Consider the following 18,292-nt stretch of genomic DNA (forward strand, 5'->3'; position numbering starts at 1 on the left):
TCAAAGTCATGAAGTCAAATTTCATCACATACATGTACTGGGAAAGGTCTTGTCACAGGTAATGCATATGTAAATATCTGAAAGCCTTCACTCTTTAGGTACAGAATCTATATCCAAAGTTTATTTTTTTTTAAATAGGAAAAACTTTTTAAAAAAATTGGTTTACTAAAGATCAAGGTCATGAAGTAAAAAAAAAATCACAGTACACCCAGAAAGGTTTTGTTAAAGGAAATGCACAATTCGTGTGACAATGAAAGCCCTATTTTCTCTCATTCATAAGTTATGATCAATGTTAAGATTTTTGAAAAGTAGGTCAAATTTCAAGATAAGGTCAAGAATCAGTCTACCTGCACATGTGAAATCGGGTGTACATGTACTATCTTTCTCATTCAAAACTTATAACTAGTGTTCAAAGTTTTGAAAAGTGGGTCAAACTTCAAGGTCACTGGTAAAAAGTATAGTACATTCGGAAAAGTCATGTCCCATATAATGCATATGTGAAATATGAAATCCTTATCTTCTTTCATTTGAAAGTTATATATGACCAGGGTTAAAGTTTTTGTGACAGACGGATATAGACGATCGAAATTTAATATCCTCGCTCTTTTGCAAAAGCGGGAACAAAAAGAGTGGCGCGATTTGTTTTTAGCAATTTATTTAGAAATCAAAGGTGTTCATTACATTACAAAAAAGTGAGTTCAGTTCTGTAATAAAGAATACAAATTATATATATGCAGTAAAAAACAACAAAATAACTTTACATTTATCGAGAATTAATAAATTGAGCAATTATTTAGGAAAAAGACAGAAAATATTATGACAAGCAATATTACAGATATCCTAACTCAATTAAGGATATCTGTGACCAAATTTGTAGAGATATCTGTACTTTGGGGGGATAAGGACGGCGTCGATGACGTGAACGACGCCATTGGTTACCGCTGCGTCTGCACGCTCTACATTGGCTCCATTCACTTTCACACCTACAACATAAGTTAATTGTATCAATTAGCATTGTTGTCCTTTGTATGTTGTCGCTATATAGTAACGATCGATATCCCCTTGCGTTCTGGACAAATATTGTTATTAGCTGACATTATGTCGCCAGCGACAACTGCCGAAATTGCCGACACTGCAACATATGGTGCCACATCGGAATAATATATCATGTGACAATGAATTTTTCACACAGAGAAAATTTTCACGACATTATTTGCCCATCGGAAACTAGTATGCAATATACTAAAATCTGGCTGGTTATGAAACAAGAGGAAACACAAAAATGGACAGGATATAAATATGATCAAAAAAACTAATGAAAATTTATTAAAATTTATTTAAATATGGATTAACAATAGAAAAAAAAAGCCATTATCAAGAAGATTTAAAGAATGCAACTTGATTCTACATGTATGTAGGCTAAGATGCTCTGATTTCAGGCTATATACTTACACTTCAAAATAACAATACTTCTTTGTCGTTTAATATTATATAAAATTACACGTATGATATAAATCTAAATTTAAAAAAAAAAAGTTTGAAAGGGCTTTATATCAATCTCCCCTTTTTCTGTGGTATAACTGTGATCGTTAAAGTCTAAGACAACAAGTGACATCTTGTAGTCGCTCGTCGTTTGAAGAAATCAATCCTCTTTCTATCAGGCATCGTGTTGCTTGCTTGTTTCGTATTGTATATTAATAAAAAAAATTATAATCTCTATAATATTACATAATTTAGTTTTCTTTGCTAGATCTAATGAATCACCGAGGAAAGTATGGTATATGCCGGTGTTTAAGAGCAAAAGAATCCCCCTATATAACAAACGCTCCCCTATGGAACGCTTTATTATGTTATGCTGTGGTTATTCATGTGAAGATGGTGCTTTATTATGTTATGCTGTGGTTATTTCATGTGATGGTGGTTTTTCATGTGAAGGTGGTTTTTCATGTGAAGGTGATTTTTCATGTGAAGGTGGATTTTCATGTGAAGGTGGTTTTTCATGTGATGGTGTTTTTTTTAATGTGAAGGTGGTTTTTTTATATTTAATGTGATGGTGGTCACTCGGAACTCTTAATACTTTTTAAGACTGAGTTTAACTGCTATTATCTTGAAATTTTGAACGTGAAACAAATAGTCAATATAATTTAAATCATTTTAATACGCCATTGCTAGTTCCTCTTTTTTCCATAGGCGCTTGGTTTCAGGATGGTGTATTTTGTGTATTATGTTTTTTCTAGCTATGTCTGCATTAGCTCGATAACCTAAGAATAAAAAAATCACTGAAATAAGCAAGTTTTAAAAATGTCATATTACTTTATATAAAAAAAGAGTGAAGGTACGACAGTTGCAATCTTCGATTTTACGTCGAGTCCGGCTCGGTTCATACTTGATTTTAATTTATCAATATCTACACTTTTCCTGCCAGTTTCGGGCAGGAATTCGGATGAAACCTACATTTAAAAATGATTGAATAACGCCTTTTAATCGACTGCCAATTCGAATTTGCGTATAAAATATGCAGTAAACAAAAACGTCCTGATACCTAGAACTGAAAGTGAATGCAATGGAAGTGACGATTTTTAACCAAATAAATTGTAGAGGCGTCCCAGAATAACGAGAACAAGTTTGGCGCGGTTTCTGGCTTCCCTAGATTTTCCGAAGATGGCAACTGTTGTACCTACACTCTTACTATATAGACTAATATGACACTTTTTAAACGTGCTAATTTCAGTGATTTTTTATTTTAATGTTTTTTAGTGTATTCAGACATACCTACAAAAATCATAATACACAAAACACACCATTTTGAACCCAAGTGCCTAGATGGAAAAAAGAGGAACTAGCAATGGTGTATTAAAATGATTTAAATTACATTGACTATTTGTTTCACTTTCAAAATTTCAAGATAATATCAGTTAAACTCAGTGTTAAACTCAGTCTTCAAAAATATTAGGAGTTCCGAGTGACCAACATCACATTAAATATTAAAAAAAAACACCTTCACATAAAAAAAATACCTTCACATTAAAAAAAACACCAACACTTGAAAAACCACCTTCACATGAAAAACCACCATCACATGAAAAACCATCTTCACATGAAAATTCACCATCACATGAAAAACCACCTTCACATAAAAAACCACCTTCACATGAAAAACCACCATCACATGAAAAACCACCTTCACATGAAAAACCTTCACATAAAAAAACACCTTCACATGAAATAACCACAGCATAACATAATAAAGCACCACCTTCACATGAAATAACCACAGCATAACATAAAAAAGCACCACCTTCACATGAAATATCCACAGCATAACATAATAAAGCACCATCTTCACATGAAATAACCACAGCATAACATAATAAAGCACCATCTTCACATGAAATAACCACAGCATAACATAATGAAGCACCATCTTCACATAAAATAACCACAGCATAACATAATAAAGCACCATCTTCTCATGAAATAACCACATAAGGCAGCTATGGCGTTCCATACCATAGAACGCCATAGCATTTCATGTGAAGGTGGTGCTTTATTATGTTATGCTGTGGTTATTTCATGTGAAGGTGGTGCTTTATTATGTTATGCTGTGGTTATTTCATGTGAAGATGGTGCTTTATTATGTTATGCTGTGGTTATTTCATGTGAAGGTGTTTTTTTATGTGAAGGTGGTTTTTCATGTGAAGGTGGTTTTTCATGTGATGATGGTTTTTTATGTGAAAGTGGTTTTTCATGTGAAGGTGGTTTTTCATGTGAAGGTGGTTTTTCATGTGGTGGTGGTATTTTATGTGATGGTGGTTTTTCCTGTGAAGGTGGTTGTTAATGTGAAGATGGTTTTTTTTGTATTTGATGTGAAGTTATCACTCGGAACTCCTCATATTTTTTGAAGACTGAGTTTAACACTGAGTTTTATAGCTATTATCTCGAAATTTTGAAAATAAAACAAATAGTCGATGTAATTAAAATCATTTAATACACCATTGCTAGTTCCCCTTTTTTCCATAGGCACTTGGTTTCAAAATGCTGTATTTTGTGCATTATGATTTTTTTTTGTACGTATGTCTGAATACACTCAAAAACATAAAAATTAAAAAAAATCACTGAAATTATCCAGTTTAAAAAATGTCATATTACTCTATATAGTAACGTTTAAAAAATGTCATATTACTCTGTATAGTAAGAGTGTAAGTACATGTACGACAGTTGCCATCTTTTAAAAATCTAAGGAGGTCAGAAACCGCACCAAACTTGTTCTCCTTATTCCGGGACGCCTCTACATTTTATTTAGTTAAAAATCGTCACTTCCATTGCCTTCACTTTCAGTGCTAGGTATCAGGAGGTTTTTGTTTACTGCATATTTTATACGGCAAGTTCGAATTGGCAGACGATTGAAAGGCGTTATTCAATCAATTTTAAATGTAGATTTTACCCGAAACCCTGCCCGAAACTGGTAGGAAAAGTGTAGATATTGATTAAAATCAAGTGTGAACTGAGCCGGGCACCACATAAAATCAAAGATTGCAACTGTCGTACCTTCACTCTTTTTTTTAAATAAAGTAATATGTCATTTTTAAAACTTGCTTATTTCAGTGATTTTTTTTTAATTTTTATGTTATAGAGTTTATTCAGACAGAGCTAAAAAAATATATATAATACACAAAATACACCATCCTGAAACCAAGCGCCTATGGAAAAAAGAACTAGCAATGGCATATTAAAATGATTTTAGTTATATTGACTATTTGTTTCAAGATAATAGCGGTTAAGCTCAGTGTTAAACTCAGTCTTCAAAAATATTAGGAGTTCCGAGTGACCACCATCATATTAAATAAAAAAAACCACCTTCACATAAAAAAACACCATCACTTGAAAAAACACCTTCACATGAAAAACCACCTTCACATGAAAAACCACCTTCACATGAAAAACCACCATCACATAAAAAAACCATCTTCACATGAAAAACCACCTTCACGTGAAAAACCACCTTCACATAAAAAACCACCTTCACGTGAAATAACCACAGCATAACATAAAGCACCATCTTCACATGAAATAACCACAGCATAACATAATAAAGCACCATCTTCACATGAAATAACCACAGCATAACATAAAAAAGCACCATCTTTTCATGAAATAACAACATAAGGCAGCTATGGCGTTCCACACTCCCCGATAAGGGAGGTTCTGTTATATGTAGCAAAGAATCTGCGTAGCAGACCTTTCTACGTTATCAGTGATATTTATTTTACTTTACGATTTATGCCTTAATAAATTATTTTATGCTTTCAACTCTTGTACTAAGACAACATAGACTACTCTACCTTGTCCAACCATGATGTTGACATTTTTACCCTCGACAGTTGGAACAGGTCCGGAAGTGAGTCCTGCACTGAAATAGGTTCCGCTTACCACATGATAGGTTAGTACGTCTAAAAAGAAAGTCCTATTTATTTAAGTATGTACGACAAGAATGTACCAGATATTACTATAGTAATCATTCTTATATGCAGACTGTACCTGTGAGTGCTGTTTTGTTCTTAAGAAGGTTGTCCAAAGTTCCTGGGGGCAGAGCGGCAAAGGCTTTGTCTGTTGGTGCGAATACGGTAAATGGTCCAGGGCCTGTGTAATAGATATTAGATTTTATGTAGGCATTTTTCTGAAATATTATTAAGTGTTCAAAGAAACGTCCCAACAAATTAAGTAATGTTCACACACCTGAAAGAGTGCTGACAAGTCCGGCTGCCACCACGGCCTTTACCAATGTCCTTAGTTCCTGGTCCTGCTGAGCCAGTTTGACCACGTTTGTAACAGGGATGGGATACTCCACACGACTGATGACGTGGATGACGCCATTAGTAGCGTTCTGATTCACTTTAATGATCGGGCTACCGTCTGCTGTAACCACCTATTTAACATTTTGTATTATCGTAAACGATTGGCCCAAACATAAAGACTATATCAAATGCATGGAAAATATATATACAGTCTGCTTATCATTGTTCGCATCAGTCATGTTGGCGACAGGAGGACCTACCTTGCCGTTTTGGTAAATGTTGATTCTACAGTTCAGTTTGGGGTCTAGTGTGGGTACCACGAGTTCGTTCTTAAGCTGACTTGAGTAAATCTTCCCATTTAGAACATGATATTTCAATACCGCTATGAGGGCTTCTTTGTTTTTCTTTAAGAAGTCCAGTACTTCTGGTGGGAGATTGGCAAAAGCGTCATTGGTTGGCGCAAACACGGTGAACGGACCTAGAGAATAAATCAACGATATCAGAAAGAAGCATCAATGATTGTCACTGCATGTTTGAAGGCAAGTGCAATGCAGGAGATGTTTTGTTAACTCGATTCAACGCAATATAAAACAATGCCGTTAGTTATCAGGCCCGTACAACGCGGGGGGGGGGGGGGGGGGGCTGGGGGCCGCCCCCTACTTTTCTGAGTATAGTACATGTATTTTGTTATAATAAATTTTCCTGTAGATGCTGGTTGCCCCCCCCCCTTTTTTTTATCTGAAGGTCGAGCACTCCGCAAATTCCAGGATTCGGACAGTAAATTATAGCTTTTTTTCCCTTTAGATGCTGGTTGCCCCCTCCCCCTTTTGATTTGAAGGTCGAGCACTGGCAAATTCCAGGATTTGGACAGTAAATTAGCTTCTTTCCCTTTAGATGTTGGTTGCCCCCCCCCCCCTTTGATTTGAAGGTCGAGCACTGGGAAATTCCAGGATTTGGGACAGTAAAATAGCTTCTTTTTTTGGCTTGTCAGATTTTTTTTTTTTTGAAAGTTGCCCCCCCCCCCCCACTTTTGAAACCGTTGCTACGGGCCTAGTTATGGATCGTCTTCATTTTCTTGCAATTTAAACATGTCTAAACATCTCCGCTCTCACTCAACAGCTCCACCCCACCCCCACTCCCAGCTTCCCAAAGAACATACCGAGAATTTCAACAATTTTTTTTTAGATATCAGCTAAATCTATATGTGCACTAATCATTGAGAGAACAAATATTTTCAGTATTTGAACCCATGTCAATGTACGGGTACGTTAATTCATAATTATGATCTTAAGCTGACAATGCAAATAGAAAACTTATGTAATACTGACCTTGACCATTAATCTATGACAAATAAAATCGATATTAATACACTTCGGATGAAACAATACAGTTAATGACAATGCACTTAAAAGGATATTGTGATCATAGTATCTGACAACAATCTACACACCGGGTTTTCTCGGTTATTATTATTGGTATACTAGTACTTCACAATGAACTGTTAGGGTGTTTCATAACAATCGATATCACAATCGATTCTCAATGAAAATCCCAGATAAATATAAGACGTTACGGTCCAAGTCACAAAGACGTATACAAGCATTCTATATATATATATATTTACCTCCATTGGCCAAAGTGTCTGCTAGGCCCGCTTCCGTGGCTAACTGCAGCAGAGTTGTTGCACCAAGCTGCTGAGCAACCTGCACAATGTTGCCTTGCTGACAAAAGGCAGAAGCAACCAAACATAACAATACCACGGATTTCATCATACTGCTGCACTGGTGTACTCAACTGACTCAAATGAGCCTTATGCCTTTGTAACAGAAATCTTGTCACGTGTATTGAATAAGAGGAAAATAAGTTGTGTAATGCCTTTTTTTACTGCATAAAAAATACTTATGCATGCTGAATTTATGCATGATACATATATATTTACAATGCAATGTTATTAAAATAAAAATACACTTGCAAATAAAAAGAGTTTTAAATGTAGATTTCATAGCCGGAAACGCGACCCGTCACATGTCGCTGCTTATTCATTGACCACACTGTTGACCTCTCCTCAAAACATTCATTATGTCCATACGGGGAATACCGAGACATGCCGTTTATTGTCGGAGAGAAGCACCAATCGAATTAAATGTCCAACATATAAATATGCTTAAAATTTTATAACATGAATATTTAACATAAACATATGATAAACTTAATTGATTATCATGTACCATTTATAAACATGATTAGTTCGCTTTTTTTTTTTAGGTAGGTGGGAGTATTTTGTGTGGCGGCCCTGCTCGTGAACTCCATATTTTTTCAATCTTTTAATTATATAAGCTACATCAAAGTTTACATTGTCTCAGTAGCAGTTTTGCATTTATGGAAATTCCATAATCAAAGTGTTAAAGCTGCAAAATTTAGGACATATTTCATAACTTACTCCATATACCATGAGTGCACTTTCATAACGCCGAACAAGTGCGCATGTACCAAATATTATTGCCCTTCAACCTACAAGTAACAATGGACACGTGGACCTTTTGAAAATTGCCATATCGGAATGGATAAAATAGGCTTATCTCACGTTTTTGTCCTATACGGAAATTTACAAATCAATCAAAGTACTGATAGTACTGAGCTGCAAGCACTTCGTGCGACAGTCCGGCTGGACTTATGAAGATACACAAAAATCAAGCATTTATGTCATTTGGTGGATCAAATTTTAACCTGGTCCTCATATAATAGCTTAAACGATATTGCATCTGCAATCAAAAAGTCAAATATAGAATTATTATGAGAGGAATATTTCCCCTATCAACATCCTACCATTATACCTTTGGGTTTTCTGACTGTAGATGTAATAGCTTCTAATCTAAAAAAAAAAAATAATTAAATACCAGGTGTTAATTTTGGTACATTCCTAAAAAAAAAAACAACAACAGATGGCAAATATGGTTCAGATACCGTATCTTGAGTTAAATGTCGCAGTTTTATATTCATTTACTCCAGATGGCACGCGGGTGTATACATGTACGTGTGTATGTGTGTGTGTGGGGGGGGGGGGGAGGGGTTAGTCTATCATCTTGCTTACTGTAGTCTTGCATGAATTAAAAAAAACCTGTTTTTTTATTTGACTGTCTTCAGAAAATATATACGGTCGATAGATATGGTATCCTAGAATGTAACTAGTATACTTTTAATTAATTATCAAAAAATGAATGATCTTTACACCATGTAAGCCTCTACATGTAAATAAGGCTTGTGTAAATTTCTCCAAATTTTTGTTTAGTTCTAGATATGAAACACAGTAAAAAGATTGCATGATATTGTTCCTTTTGAGAGAGTTTGTCATATGATCCTAAACCAAGGAAAAAAAGAAGTAACCAGCGATAATGAATTCCTGTACATGCCTGGTAGATAGATTATTTATATGAACAATAAATTGTTTTTCTTGTGTGATGCGGGATATAACAGTTGCATTGCAGAATAAATACATAACCCGTGTAAGAAGGCCCTAGGACCATACTAAGGGTATAAAGCTATAAACAGGATTATATTAGGAAAACTTCAAGAAAGATTTCCACAAACAATAAACTTATCATTCATACCTAAGCAAGTTTTTGTGGTGCCGTGTTATGCATAATAGCAAAATCTTTATCTCTTATTTTTGAAAATTAAATATAAATATTTTTATGAATTAATAAGAAATCATCCTTACATATTTTTTCTAGAATATTGCTGTACATATAAAACAGTGTTTTTTTTTCCCTTACATATTAATTGCTAAAAAAACATAATAATAAAAAATAAAAAGAAAAAAAAGATCATTAACTGATTGAATATGCGGAAGGGATGTTCTAGAAAAATCACAAGAACTCAGCTGAAGTAATTGTCAAGTTTTCGAAGTCCATGACACATTTCTACACCATGGGACACATTGTCATTGACTGTCTGTCACACACTCATGACTTTTACAAGAAACAACTTTGAGACTTCATACTTGGCACAAAGAAGCTTATGACCAATGGGAGTGCTAGGATTGTGACTGTAGAATGTATGGACAAGGATACAGAAATTAGAAGTGTAAAATTCTGATCCAGTCCAGTTCTTTGAAATGTTGGCATTGTAAAAAAAAAAAAATGGTTTTATGATGGTAAAGAATTTGATATTGTTTCTTCTTATAAATATCTTGGTGTATTTTTTGAAAATTCTTTATCATGGAAAAAAAGCAAAATCATCATGTTCCTTTACAGAAAAAACCCTGTATATTCTATTTATATACATGTAGTTGTTTGATATACCCGGTATCATGTAAGCAGGCATTATTCCATTTTGATACTTTGGATCAACCATTTTATTGTATGGGCCAGAACTTTTTTGAAATTGAAAAATGTATTGAAAATGTTCATGTAAGGTTCTGTAAGAAATTATTAAATGTCAAACAAAGTACACCTGAACCTGCAGTTCTTGGTAAATTAGGTAGATATCCTCTGTTTATATGTTATTTTTAGAAAATAATTAACTTTTGGCTGAAGATTTGAAATATGAAAGACAATAGATACCCTAAAAAGTGTTATTTACTTTAACTATTAAGTTTAAACAGGAAGATGGCAACAAGGGTTGTATAGATTGTTGTATAGATCATATGGTTTCCAATCTGTTTGGATAAATCAAGGTGTTATAAATGTATCCTTATTTTTAAGAGAGGGTCAGAGATATGTTTATGCAAGAGTGGTAATTTATACTGAAGACTTGATCTTAATTGTATATATAAATCACTTGAACCAGAGTGATATATGAATATTGTAAAAGTTAAAGGTTAGCCTGTGTAGATTAAGAGTATCCAGTCATGATCTGTAAATAGAATGTGGCAGGTATAGAAATATTCTAAGAACTGACAGAGTAAGTAAATTTTGTCTAAAAGCAAAAGGTTTTCTTTGTAATGTAAATGAAGTCCACTTTATTGAATACTGTGAACTGTCTCCATAATGATATTAGAAAAAGCCCTATATATCAAAATACCTGGGGGGGTTTTTTTTGGGGGGGGGGAATACAAGAAAAAATTTAATTCAATATGGAGGAACAAATGCCTTAAATGCCTTGGCAAAGTATGTTTTTCTAGCCTTTAAAAGAAGAAACATTTTTATGAAGTCTCAAGAATGTTGATATATATTACTTGTGTAATAAAAAACTTGTAAGGATGAAAATGTGAGGATTGCCTTGGGCAAATAGTTTTGATCCAAAGGAACTGAGGTAATTTAAACAAAGTCAAGGACAACAGGACTGGAAATGCAAAAATTCTTGTCTGGTACATGTCATGGAAGAAAATACTGATGCTTATACTTGGCGGCATGAAGTTAGTATTATAGGACGTGATCTGACCCTGAAAAAAGATCCTAGTATGTAAAAGTCAAGGTCAATTGGATTAGAAGTGTACAATTCAAGTCTGAACTAAATCTTTGCTACGAAAAAAAATTTAGTTTATACTTGCACAAAGGTTCCTGTTATAATTCTGGCTACCCAGTTTTTATCCATACATCCCCATTTCTCCAATACTTATAAATCATGCAAGGTTATAAACCACTTTACCCCAAAAGGGAGCCATTTTCAATATATTTAAAAGGGAACTCTTTGAATACCTTGATAAAAGAATATTGAAATAAAACAATAAGTCTGGTTAATTAGGATACTTTACTTTAAAAAATTTTTGATACAAATTTTCAATCCTTAAGGTTTTGGCATTAGTCATTATAAAATCTATCACAATGGAAAAAAAAAAACTGATAGCATCATGACTGTTGCCATGGATACAACCTCATAAGATAAAAATATGGAATTAAAGAGCTGTCTCTGAAGAAGTCTCTCATGGTTCCAGTCATAGATAAAAAGAAAACAGCGAGATAAAACATGACACATAGTGGGACTCCATAATACAGCATGATGCCTCGAGCTACACAGGTGTCAAAATGACCCCCCGCCGAGCCAGGGCCGCACTACACAGGTAGTCATCACTATGCCCTGGGCTAAACAGGAGGTCATCTGTACACCCGGGCTACAAAGGCAGTGGTAAAACAAGACTGATGAGAGAAATCACAGAAATGTTCGGTGACAACATTTCACAAAAGCATTGTGTAATATCAGCTCTGTTGTTTTCCTCTGGACTTAAGAAAAAAGACAAATAATGAAAGGAAACAATGTCTGCACGTGTCAACAAAACAGTGAGTTATGTAGCTCCTGTCATAAATTAGGTTTTCTCTATGTACATATAACATCTTGCAGCTGTTAAAAATCATAAAAATCTTACATAATTACATATATACAGAGTCTATGCATTCACACACCACTCAAAATCCAAATAGATCATAAACAAGCTTGATATCATATTTAATTGGAGTCTGTCAAATGTTCAATGATACTAAACACACATAAAGGAAAATGTGAGAACAAAATGAAAAACTGTTGAACATCACAGTAAAAATGTTCACAAAAAACATAACAGTATTAAGTATTATAAGACCATATCTGTATAAAATTCATGTCCCATAATGCTCTTCTGTTGTTAAATTAAAAAAAAGACAAAAAACAATGTTAAGAGCTGGATTCCTGTATACTGATCTGATAAAATATCTGCAACATCAATATAAATACTTGACAACTATACATCAGTAGATCATATATATTAAGAACTTATCTGTCGAAACACAACAACTTTGGTGACCGATTAGACAATGAAGTAACAATGTAAATCAGGACTCTGATTAATATAAAATTAATAACCTTATCAGGTCCATGTAAGACTAGAGGGTACAATTTCGAGTGTATCTGTCTACACCAGAGATGAGTGGATTCTCCATCTGTATGTCACATTCATACAGACACGAGAGGTATATCAAAAATGATCACGACGACTGATGAGCAAATAAATCTACATATACCACATGTATACGTAGACATCTTGTGTGTCCCAGGTATAACTGTATCGACTGTGTATAATCAAAAATCAAGGGTCCGTTATGCACTGAGATTTTTCTTCACACAACATTATGGTATGGAACTTGGAAAACAAACATGATGCCTGAAGAAATTCAGTGTGAAGAATGATACAAAAGAACGGATCCTTACACACATCATGTGAATATTCATTCAGAAGTTCTCCATTCCTTTCATTCAGGACAATGTTTGGTCTGGAGCTTGGTTTTTTTTTTTGTTTCTATGGTAACATCACAGTCTCTCCACTCACAAAGGAATATCACAGCTGGGGAGGATCAGGGTTTTTACTGGCTGAAGGTCAAAGGTCAATATCTAAAACTGTGAGCATGTCTAGTCAAACGGAACTTCTGAAAATACCGCAAACAATCCTTAGTTACCAAACAATTTTCACATTCCTTCATAAGCATGTCAAAATATTTACCCATATACATATTTATATATATATATATTTGCCATATATAAATATTTAAGTGTAAAAATGATATTTACATTATTTTACCATAACTAAAAACATAACAGCGAGTTGTGAAGACATAACACATAGTCCCATTGTCCATGCTTTACAGTCTATCAGTCAATACATAAATCAATGCATGCACAAGTCAGCATTCTCAGGGAAGGAGTTATAAAGTACAGGTATCATCTCAAACTCAATGCTTTCTGCTGAAAGGTCTCACGTATACACACAAATGGCACAATTTTGATCAGATCTTGAATTCATGAATTCCTGGTAGTACTATAACATTTTAAAACATATAAAATTTCTTGTCGGTTTTAAGCTATCTGTTCCTATCTAATATCATTATCTACATGTCTATACAATGTATTCATAGGAATTTCAAATAATTGATTTCTTATTGCACAAACTTTGATTATTAATTCCTTCAGAAAGTTATACACAGATCTGCATGCAGATATTCAAAATTTTCAATTATTCACAAAACTAAATCAATCGCAATCAAGTTCAATGTACATTTTACATACATGTACATATATATATATTTACATATATTCAATATATGAAAGAAACAAAGGTTGCATCAAGCAACACTGCAAACCAGAACCAGCTGGTTTGAACTAAGTTTTATTGCACCGAGAACGATTAATTCATTCTGTCTGTCACACACGGTTATGGTTGGCTGAATTTGAATGCCACATCCTCCAGTGGAACCTTAAGCCTGTTTCTTGTGTTCACTCATCTTCTGCACAAAAATTAAAGGATATAAAATTCCACTTCAAGTTCATCTCTGGTGAGTAATAGACAGTTTATAAAAATCACCGCCACCAACCATGATGCAAGGGTAAGCAGGCACATAGATAACACACAAACTGTACTGCTTATCAAGTTTTAAATAGTAGAGTTCAGGTTAGTTCAAGCTCTACAATTATATACATCTATGGCAATAAAATGGTATAAGCCCCAAAATTTGAACCATTGGAAGAAAAGCATAAGACTCTAGATATAGGAAAAAAACTAGCAATTTTCACAACATGCAAAATGTGGCTTCAAAATACAAAGAAATGATGAGTATTGGTAAATATGACCTTCATATTTGGGTTTTCTACTGGTTCTATGATTGATTATAATGTACAAATTAACCTCAGTAACAACAAACCAAATAAACTTGAGTTTAAAGATGCTCATCTTTCCCACTGGTAATTGCTGTACTTGGAATTATTAAGGTTTCTCTTATTACAGGCTCAACAAAGATGAGAATCCTCTAGTAAAGTTTATTTGGCAAGTGCTGATAAGTATGGAAGACAAGCATTTCCCACTCCCAAGGACCAGAGCTGTCAATCAAAGTCATACTCTTATCAGATCTGCACATCAAGGAATACAACCAATGAAATTGGTCCTGTTGGGCCCTGACATCAACTGCAGGGCAGACAAGCAGGGAAGGTTGATGGCAGTTTTTAAGTTTGACTTTATGAGTGTTCTGACTTGATTTGACCAACCCTGGCTGCACTGTGACATTCTCTATGAATTTTAGAAGACAGCGTCAGAGATAGATCTCCATGCAAGGACAGAAGGATCATAAAGTTGTGACAAATACCATTTCATCGTCACTAGTGTCCTCTGAGCTGGGGCTGTAGTCTTTATGATTCAAATCATCATTGGTGGAGTAACAGTTGTAATCTTTCATCTCCTGGACCAGAAATCCCCCAAGGTGTTCATAGTAGGGGCTTCGCTGGCCAGGGTGGAGTGTGCTGGTGTGGTTTTCATCTGGTGGGTGAAGTAACATTCTTGCTGCCATGTTCATATCATCGGCTGTCATATCATTAGCCTCCGCTATTTCTTGTTGTAAAGTGTGAGCATCTACATAGCGATCTAAGCCCTCCTCTGTCAGCACCTGAAAATAAGTGTTATTGGTGAATGTTCATAGATGAAACTGTCTAGCACAAAACAAAGTTTCAGTACTACACTTTCTTCCATAAATAAAAGATTACTATACTGTAAATCCAATCCCTTCAAACATTATGGGTCTTTAATAAAGGAAAATTTTTAAAAAAAAATTTTTTTTTACAAAATGCAATTATAAGAAAGAATGATGGCTACATGTATCTTAAGCAATACATTAGTGAAAATTATGTTAGATGTTTCCTTGCATATAGAACTTAGTACCTTTTCTACCAAGCTTTCAGCACTGGATTTATTGTGACTGCCATGTCGATATTTCTGATTGGCCATCACATAATTAGGTATGATGAGAGGCCCCGCCTCTTTAGTCCGGGAGTACATGCCCGATGAGTCTTGAATGGCCATGGTGTCAGAGCCTCTATGAAGATTCTGCCTTGGTGACATGTTGCGTCCTTCAATGAGGGAGTTTGAACGTGAGAATGTGGAATGTGCTGAAATTGGTGGTAGACATGCATGGTTAGTGGACATACACATGCTGGTACAGTCATTATAACATCAAGCCTTCAAAACTGTTTATACAATGTAAGCCAGACCCAATAATACTTTTTTGATTAATAACTTAAAACATCACATGATAATGTTAAATCACTTATTTTTGTGGGGTCAAATTTGTGTGGTTTGGGGAAAAAATATTGGTTTGTGAGGATTTGATTTCATGGTTGAAGATAAAGACATTACTGCAATTTTAAATTTTAACATTTGAATTTGTGTGCCTCTTCATGCCACAAAAACAATGAAGATTAAAACCCCACAAAAAATAAATAGTGATTTGACAGTATATAATGCCTACTTTAATTCATGTAGCAGATATAATCATATAATCTGGGCTAAATCTCAAAGACCACCTGATTTATAGGAAGCATGATATTTCATATGGGATTGCCTAATATAATAAGGATGATAATTTCCATATGTTACAATTCTGTTGTTTGAGTTAAACTTTATTGAAACAAAATGCCATGAAACGTACGTGTACATGACTCTAAAGTAATACTGAATTATGCTGTTGTAAGCAGGTTATTTTTTACTGAGGATACAAGATGTTTTTATGCTTTCTCTGCACAAAGTTAGAGCCACATAGACCAATACTTCATGCTGTGTAAATCATTGCCAACCAGCTACTGGTAAAATTTCAATCCATAAAGCAGAAATGGGGAGGTAAAAACAACATATAATAGTGGTTTCCATGATTCGACAATAAAAAATATTAAAGCACACATAACTATCATGTAATTAGGAACATTTTGAGCTTTAAAGGATACAAATAAAACTGACTAAATTTTAACACATTTACAGATCTCCACTGATGGGAAAAAATTCTAAGTTGCAAGATCAACTAAATATGTTATACGAAGTTATGGTTAAATTATAAAGATTTTTACATTCACCCACAATGATAAAATCCCATTCTAGTCCATCAGAGAACTTTTGTGATTAAATGCTGATTCAATTACCTTGGTTTTGGAAGGAAGCTCTGTTTTCTGGAAGCCCTAATTTAGAATAATCGTTTGGTCGCTGTCGACCGTCACTGGTCAATCCCGCCACTGCCATGGCCTAAAAAGTCAATGCCAATACTTATAATGTACCACATCAATAAAATAATCTAAAGTTTTTATTATAATCTGCCTCAAATCCAAATTCAGATTGAATGTCTTCAAGAAAATCATTATTTTAAAATGAAAACCACTGTAAACTAGGGGATTCCCGAAATACCACTAACAAAGGACCTAGATATTTTATGTGACCTTGAATTCTGAATTTATAGGCATTGTATCTCACTGTGATGCATTCATGAAGCTTCAATAAGATGCAAATTGACATAAAGTTCTGACAATTGTATAAAAGTGTTAATCCTCTCACATAAACAGATGGAATAATGAAAAAAGACATTCAGCAAAATGTCTTTTTGTCTGACATGAGGTCTACACAAAATAATAGGTAGACATGTCTGACTTTGGTTACCTGAGTTTGAGCAAGCTTTAATGGTTCTGCAATCTTCTTCATCAGAGGATTTTCATCACTTTGTTGTTTCCCTATGCAGGCCAAACGTAGTGATGCCCCACGACGACTTAATTTCCTTGGGGGAGGGGTGGGAGGGGCATTATCCTCTCGTTCATAATCACTGTCCTCTTGTGGCAGACTAAAAATAAAAAATATCCCAAACAGATTAATCAAAGATGTGTAAACAAAAAAATGGACATACTACTGTATAATTTAATGATGTTTTAACAGATCATAATGTGTTATGTATTTTTTATGACTTTACACCCTACAATACTAGCCACTGTATGGTGTAATTTCTGTTTCCTGTTTTTTTTGTCTTTTAATTACTCTCTTTAAACATATATAAATTGTTCTTGGTCTTTAATCTCTTTAGACATGGATACCCTTTTTACCTACTCTCTAAAGACATAGATGCCCTATTAACTTTCTCTAGACAGATGTTCTGTTTACTAACTCTCTGTGAACATTAATGCTCTATTTACATACTCTTTTGAGACATAGTTGCCTTTTTTACTAACTCTCTATAGACATAGTTGCTATGTTTACTAACTCTCTATAGACATAGTTGCTATGTTTACTAACTCTCTATAGACATAGTTGCTATGTTTACTAACTCTCTATAGACATAGTTGCTATGTTTACTAACTCTCTATAGACATAGTTGCTATGTTTACTAACTCTCTATAGACATAGTTGCTATGTTTACTAACTCTCTATAGACATAGTTGCTATGTTTACTAACTCTCTATAGACATAGTTGCTATGTTTACTAACTCTCTATAGACATAGTTGCTATGTTTACTAACTCTCTATAGACATAGTTGCTATGTTTACTAACTCTCTATAGACATACCGGGGTATGTGCCCTGTTTACTTACTCTCTATGGACATTAATACCCTGTTTACATACTCTCTATGGACATTAATACCCTGTTTACATACTCTCTATTGACTTTACATATAATACCCTGTTTACATACTCTCTATTGACTTTACTTATAATACCCTGTTTACTTAATCTCTATAGACATTAATGCCCTGTTTACATATTCTCTATAGACAAAAATACCTTGTTTACTTATTC

The 18,292-nt window shown here is 34.2% G+C and overlaps 2 protein-coding genes across 2 annotated transcripts in view; both read right to left on the minus strand.

Moving 5' to 3' along the window:
- Nucleotides 1-638: 638 nt before the first annotated feature.
- On the minus strand, nucleotides 639-7,592 carry LOC133194719 (protein sll1483-like). The gene is made up of 6 exons (XM_061330624.1): nucleotides 7,420-7,592; nucleotides 6,056-6,273; nucleotides 5,737-5,926; nucleotides 5,539-5,640; nucleotides 5,343-5,450; nucleotides 639-983 (listed from the first exon to the last, which is right to left on the minus strand). The coding sequence occupies exons 1-6, from the start codon at nucleotides 7,565-7,567 to the stop codon at nucleotides 850-852; spliced, it is 900 nt and encodes a 299-aa protein (XP_061186608.1). The 5' UTR covers nucleotides 7,568-7,592; the 3' UTR covers nucleotides 639-849.
- Nucleotides 7,593-13,156: 5,564 nt separating this feature from the next.
- Nucleotides 13,157-18,292, minus strand: part of LOC133195782 (muscle calcium channel subunit alpha-1-like) — a 66,069-nt gene continuing 60,933 nt past the window's right edge. The window contains exons 43-47 of the mRNA XM_061331720.1: nucleotides 17,167-17,344; nucleotides 16,659-16,758; nucleotides 15,409-15,635; nucleotides 14,840-15,136; nucleotides 13,157-13,987 (exon numbers count right to left, since the gene is read on the minus strand). Of these exons, the coding sequence (XP_061187704.1) occupies nucleotides 13,958-13,987; nucleotides 14,840-15,136; nucleotides 15,409-15,635; nucleotides 16,659-16,758; nucleotides 17,167-17,344 (832 nt within the window). The 3' untranslated portion in view covers nucleotides 13,157-13,957. The remainder of the gene's footprint in view (nucleotides 13,988-14,839; nucleotides 15,137-15,408; nucleotides 15,636-16,658; nucleotides 16,759-17,166; nucleotides 17,345-18,292) is intronic.

This window comes from Saccostrea echinata, unplaced genomic scaffold (assembly GCF_033153115.1).
Source record: "Saccostrea echinata isolate AGI-Se365-2 ecotype Australia unplaced genomic scaffold, CSIRO_AGI_Sech_v1 ptg000029l, whole genome shotgun sequence".
In the NCBI taxonomy this organism is placed as follows: domain Eukaryota; kingdom Metazoa; phylum Mollusca; class Bivalvia; order Ostreida; family Ostreidae; genus Saccostrea; species Saccostrea echinata.

Excerpts from the sequence above, each read along its gene's own strand:
- LOC133194719 (XM_061330624.1), bottom strand. The coding sequence starts at position 7,567 with ATGATGAAATCCGTGGTATTGTTATGTTTGGTTGCTTCTGCCTTTTGT. Across the intron at positions 5,927-6,055 it reads ACATTTACCAAAACGGCAAG|GTGGTTACAGCAGACGGTAG; the intron begins GTAGGTCCTCCT and ends AATGTTAAATAG. Across the intron at positions 5,451-5,538 it reads GAACAAAACAGCACTCACAG|ACGTACTAACCTATCATGTG; the intron begins GTACAGTCTGCA and ends CTTTCTTTTTAG.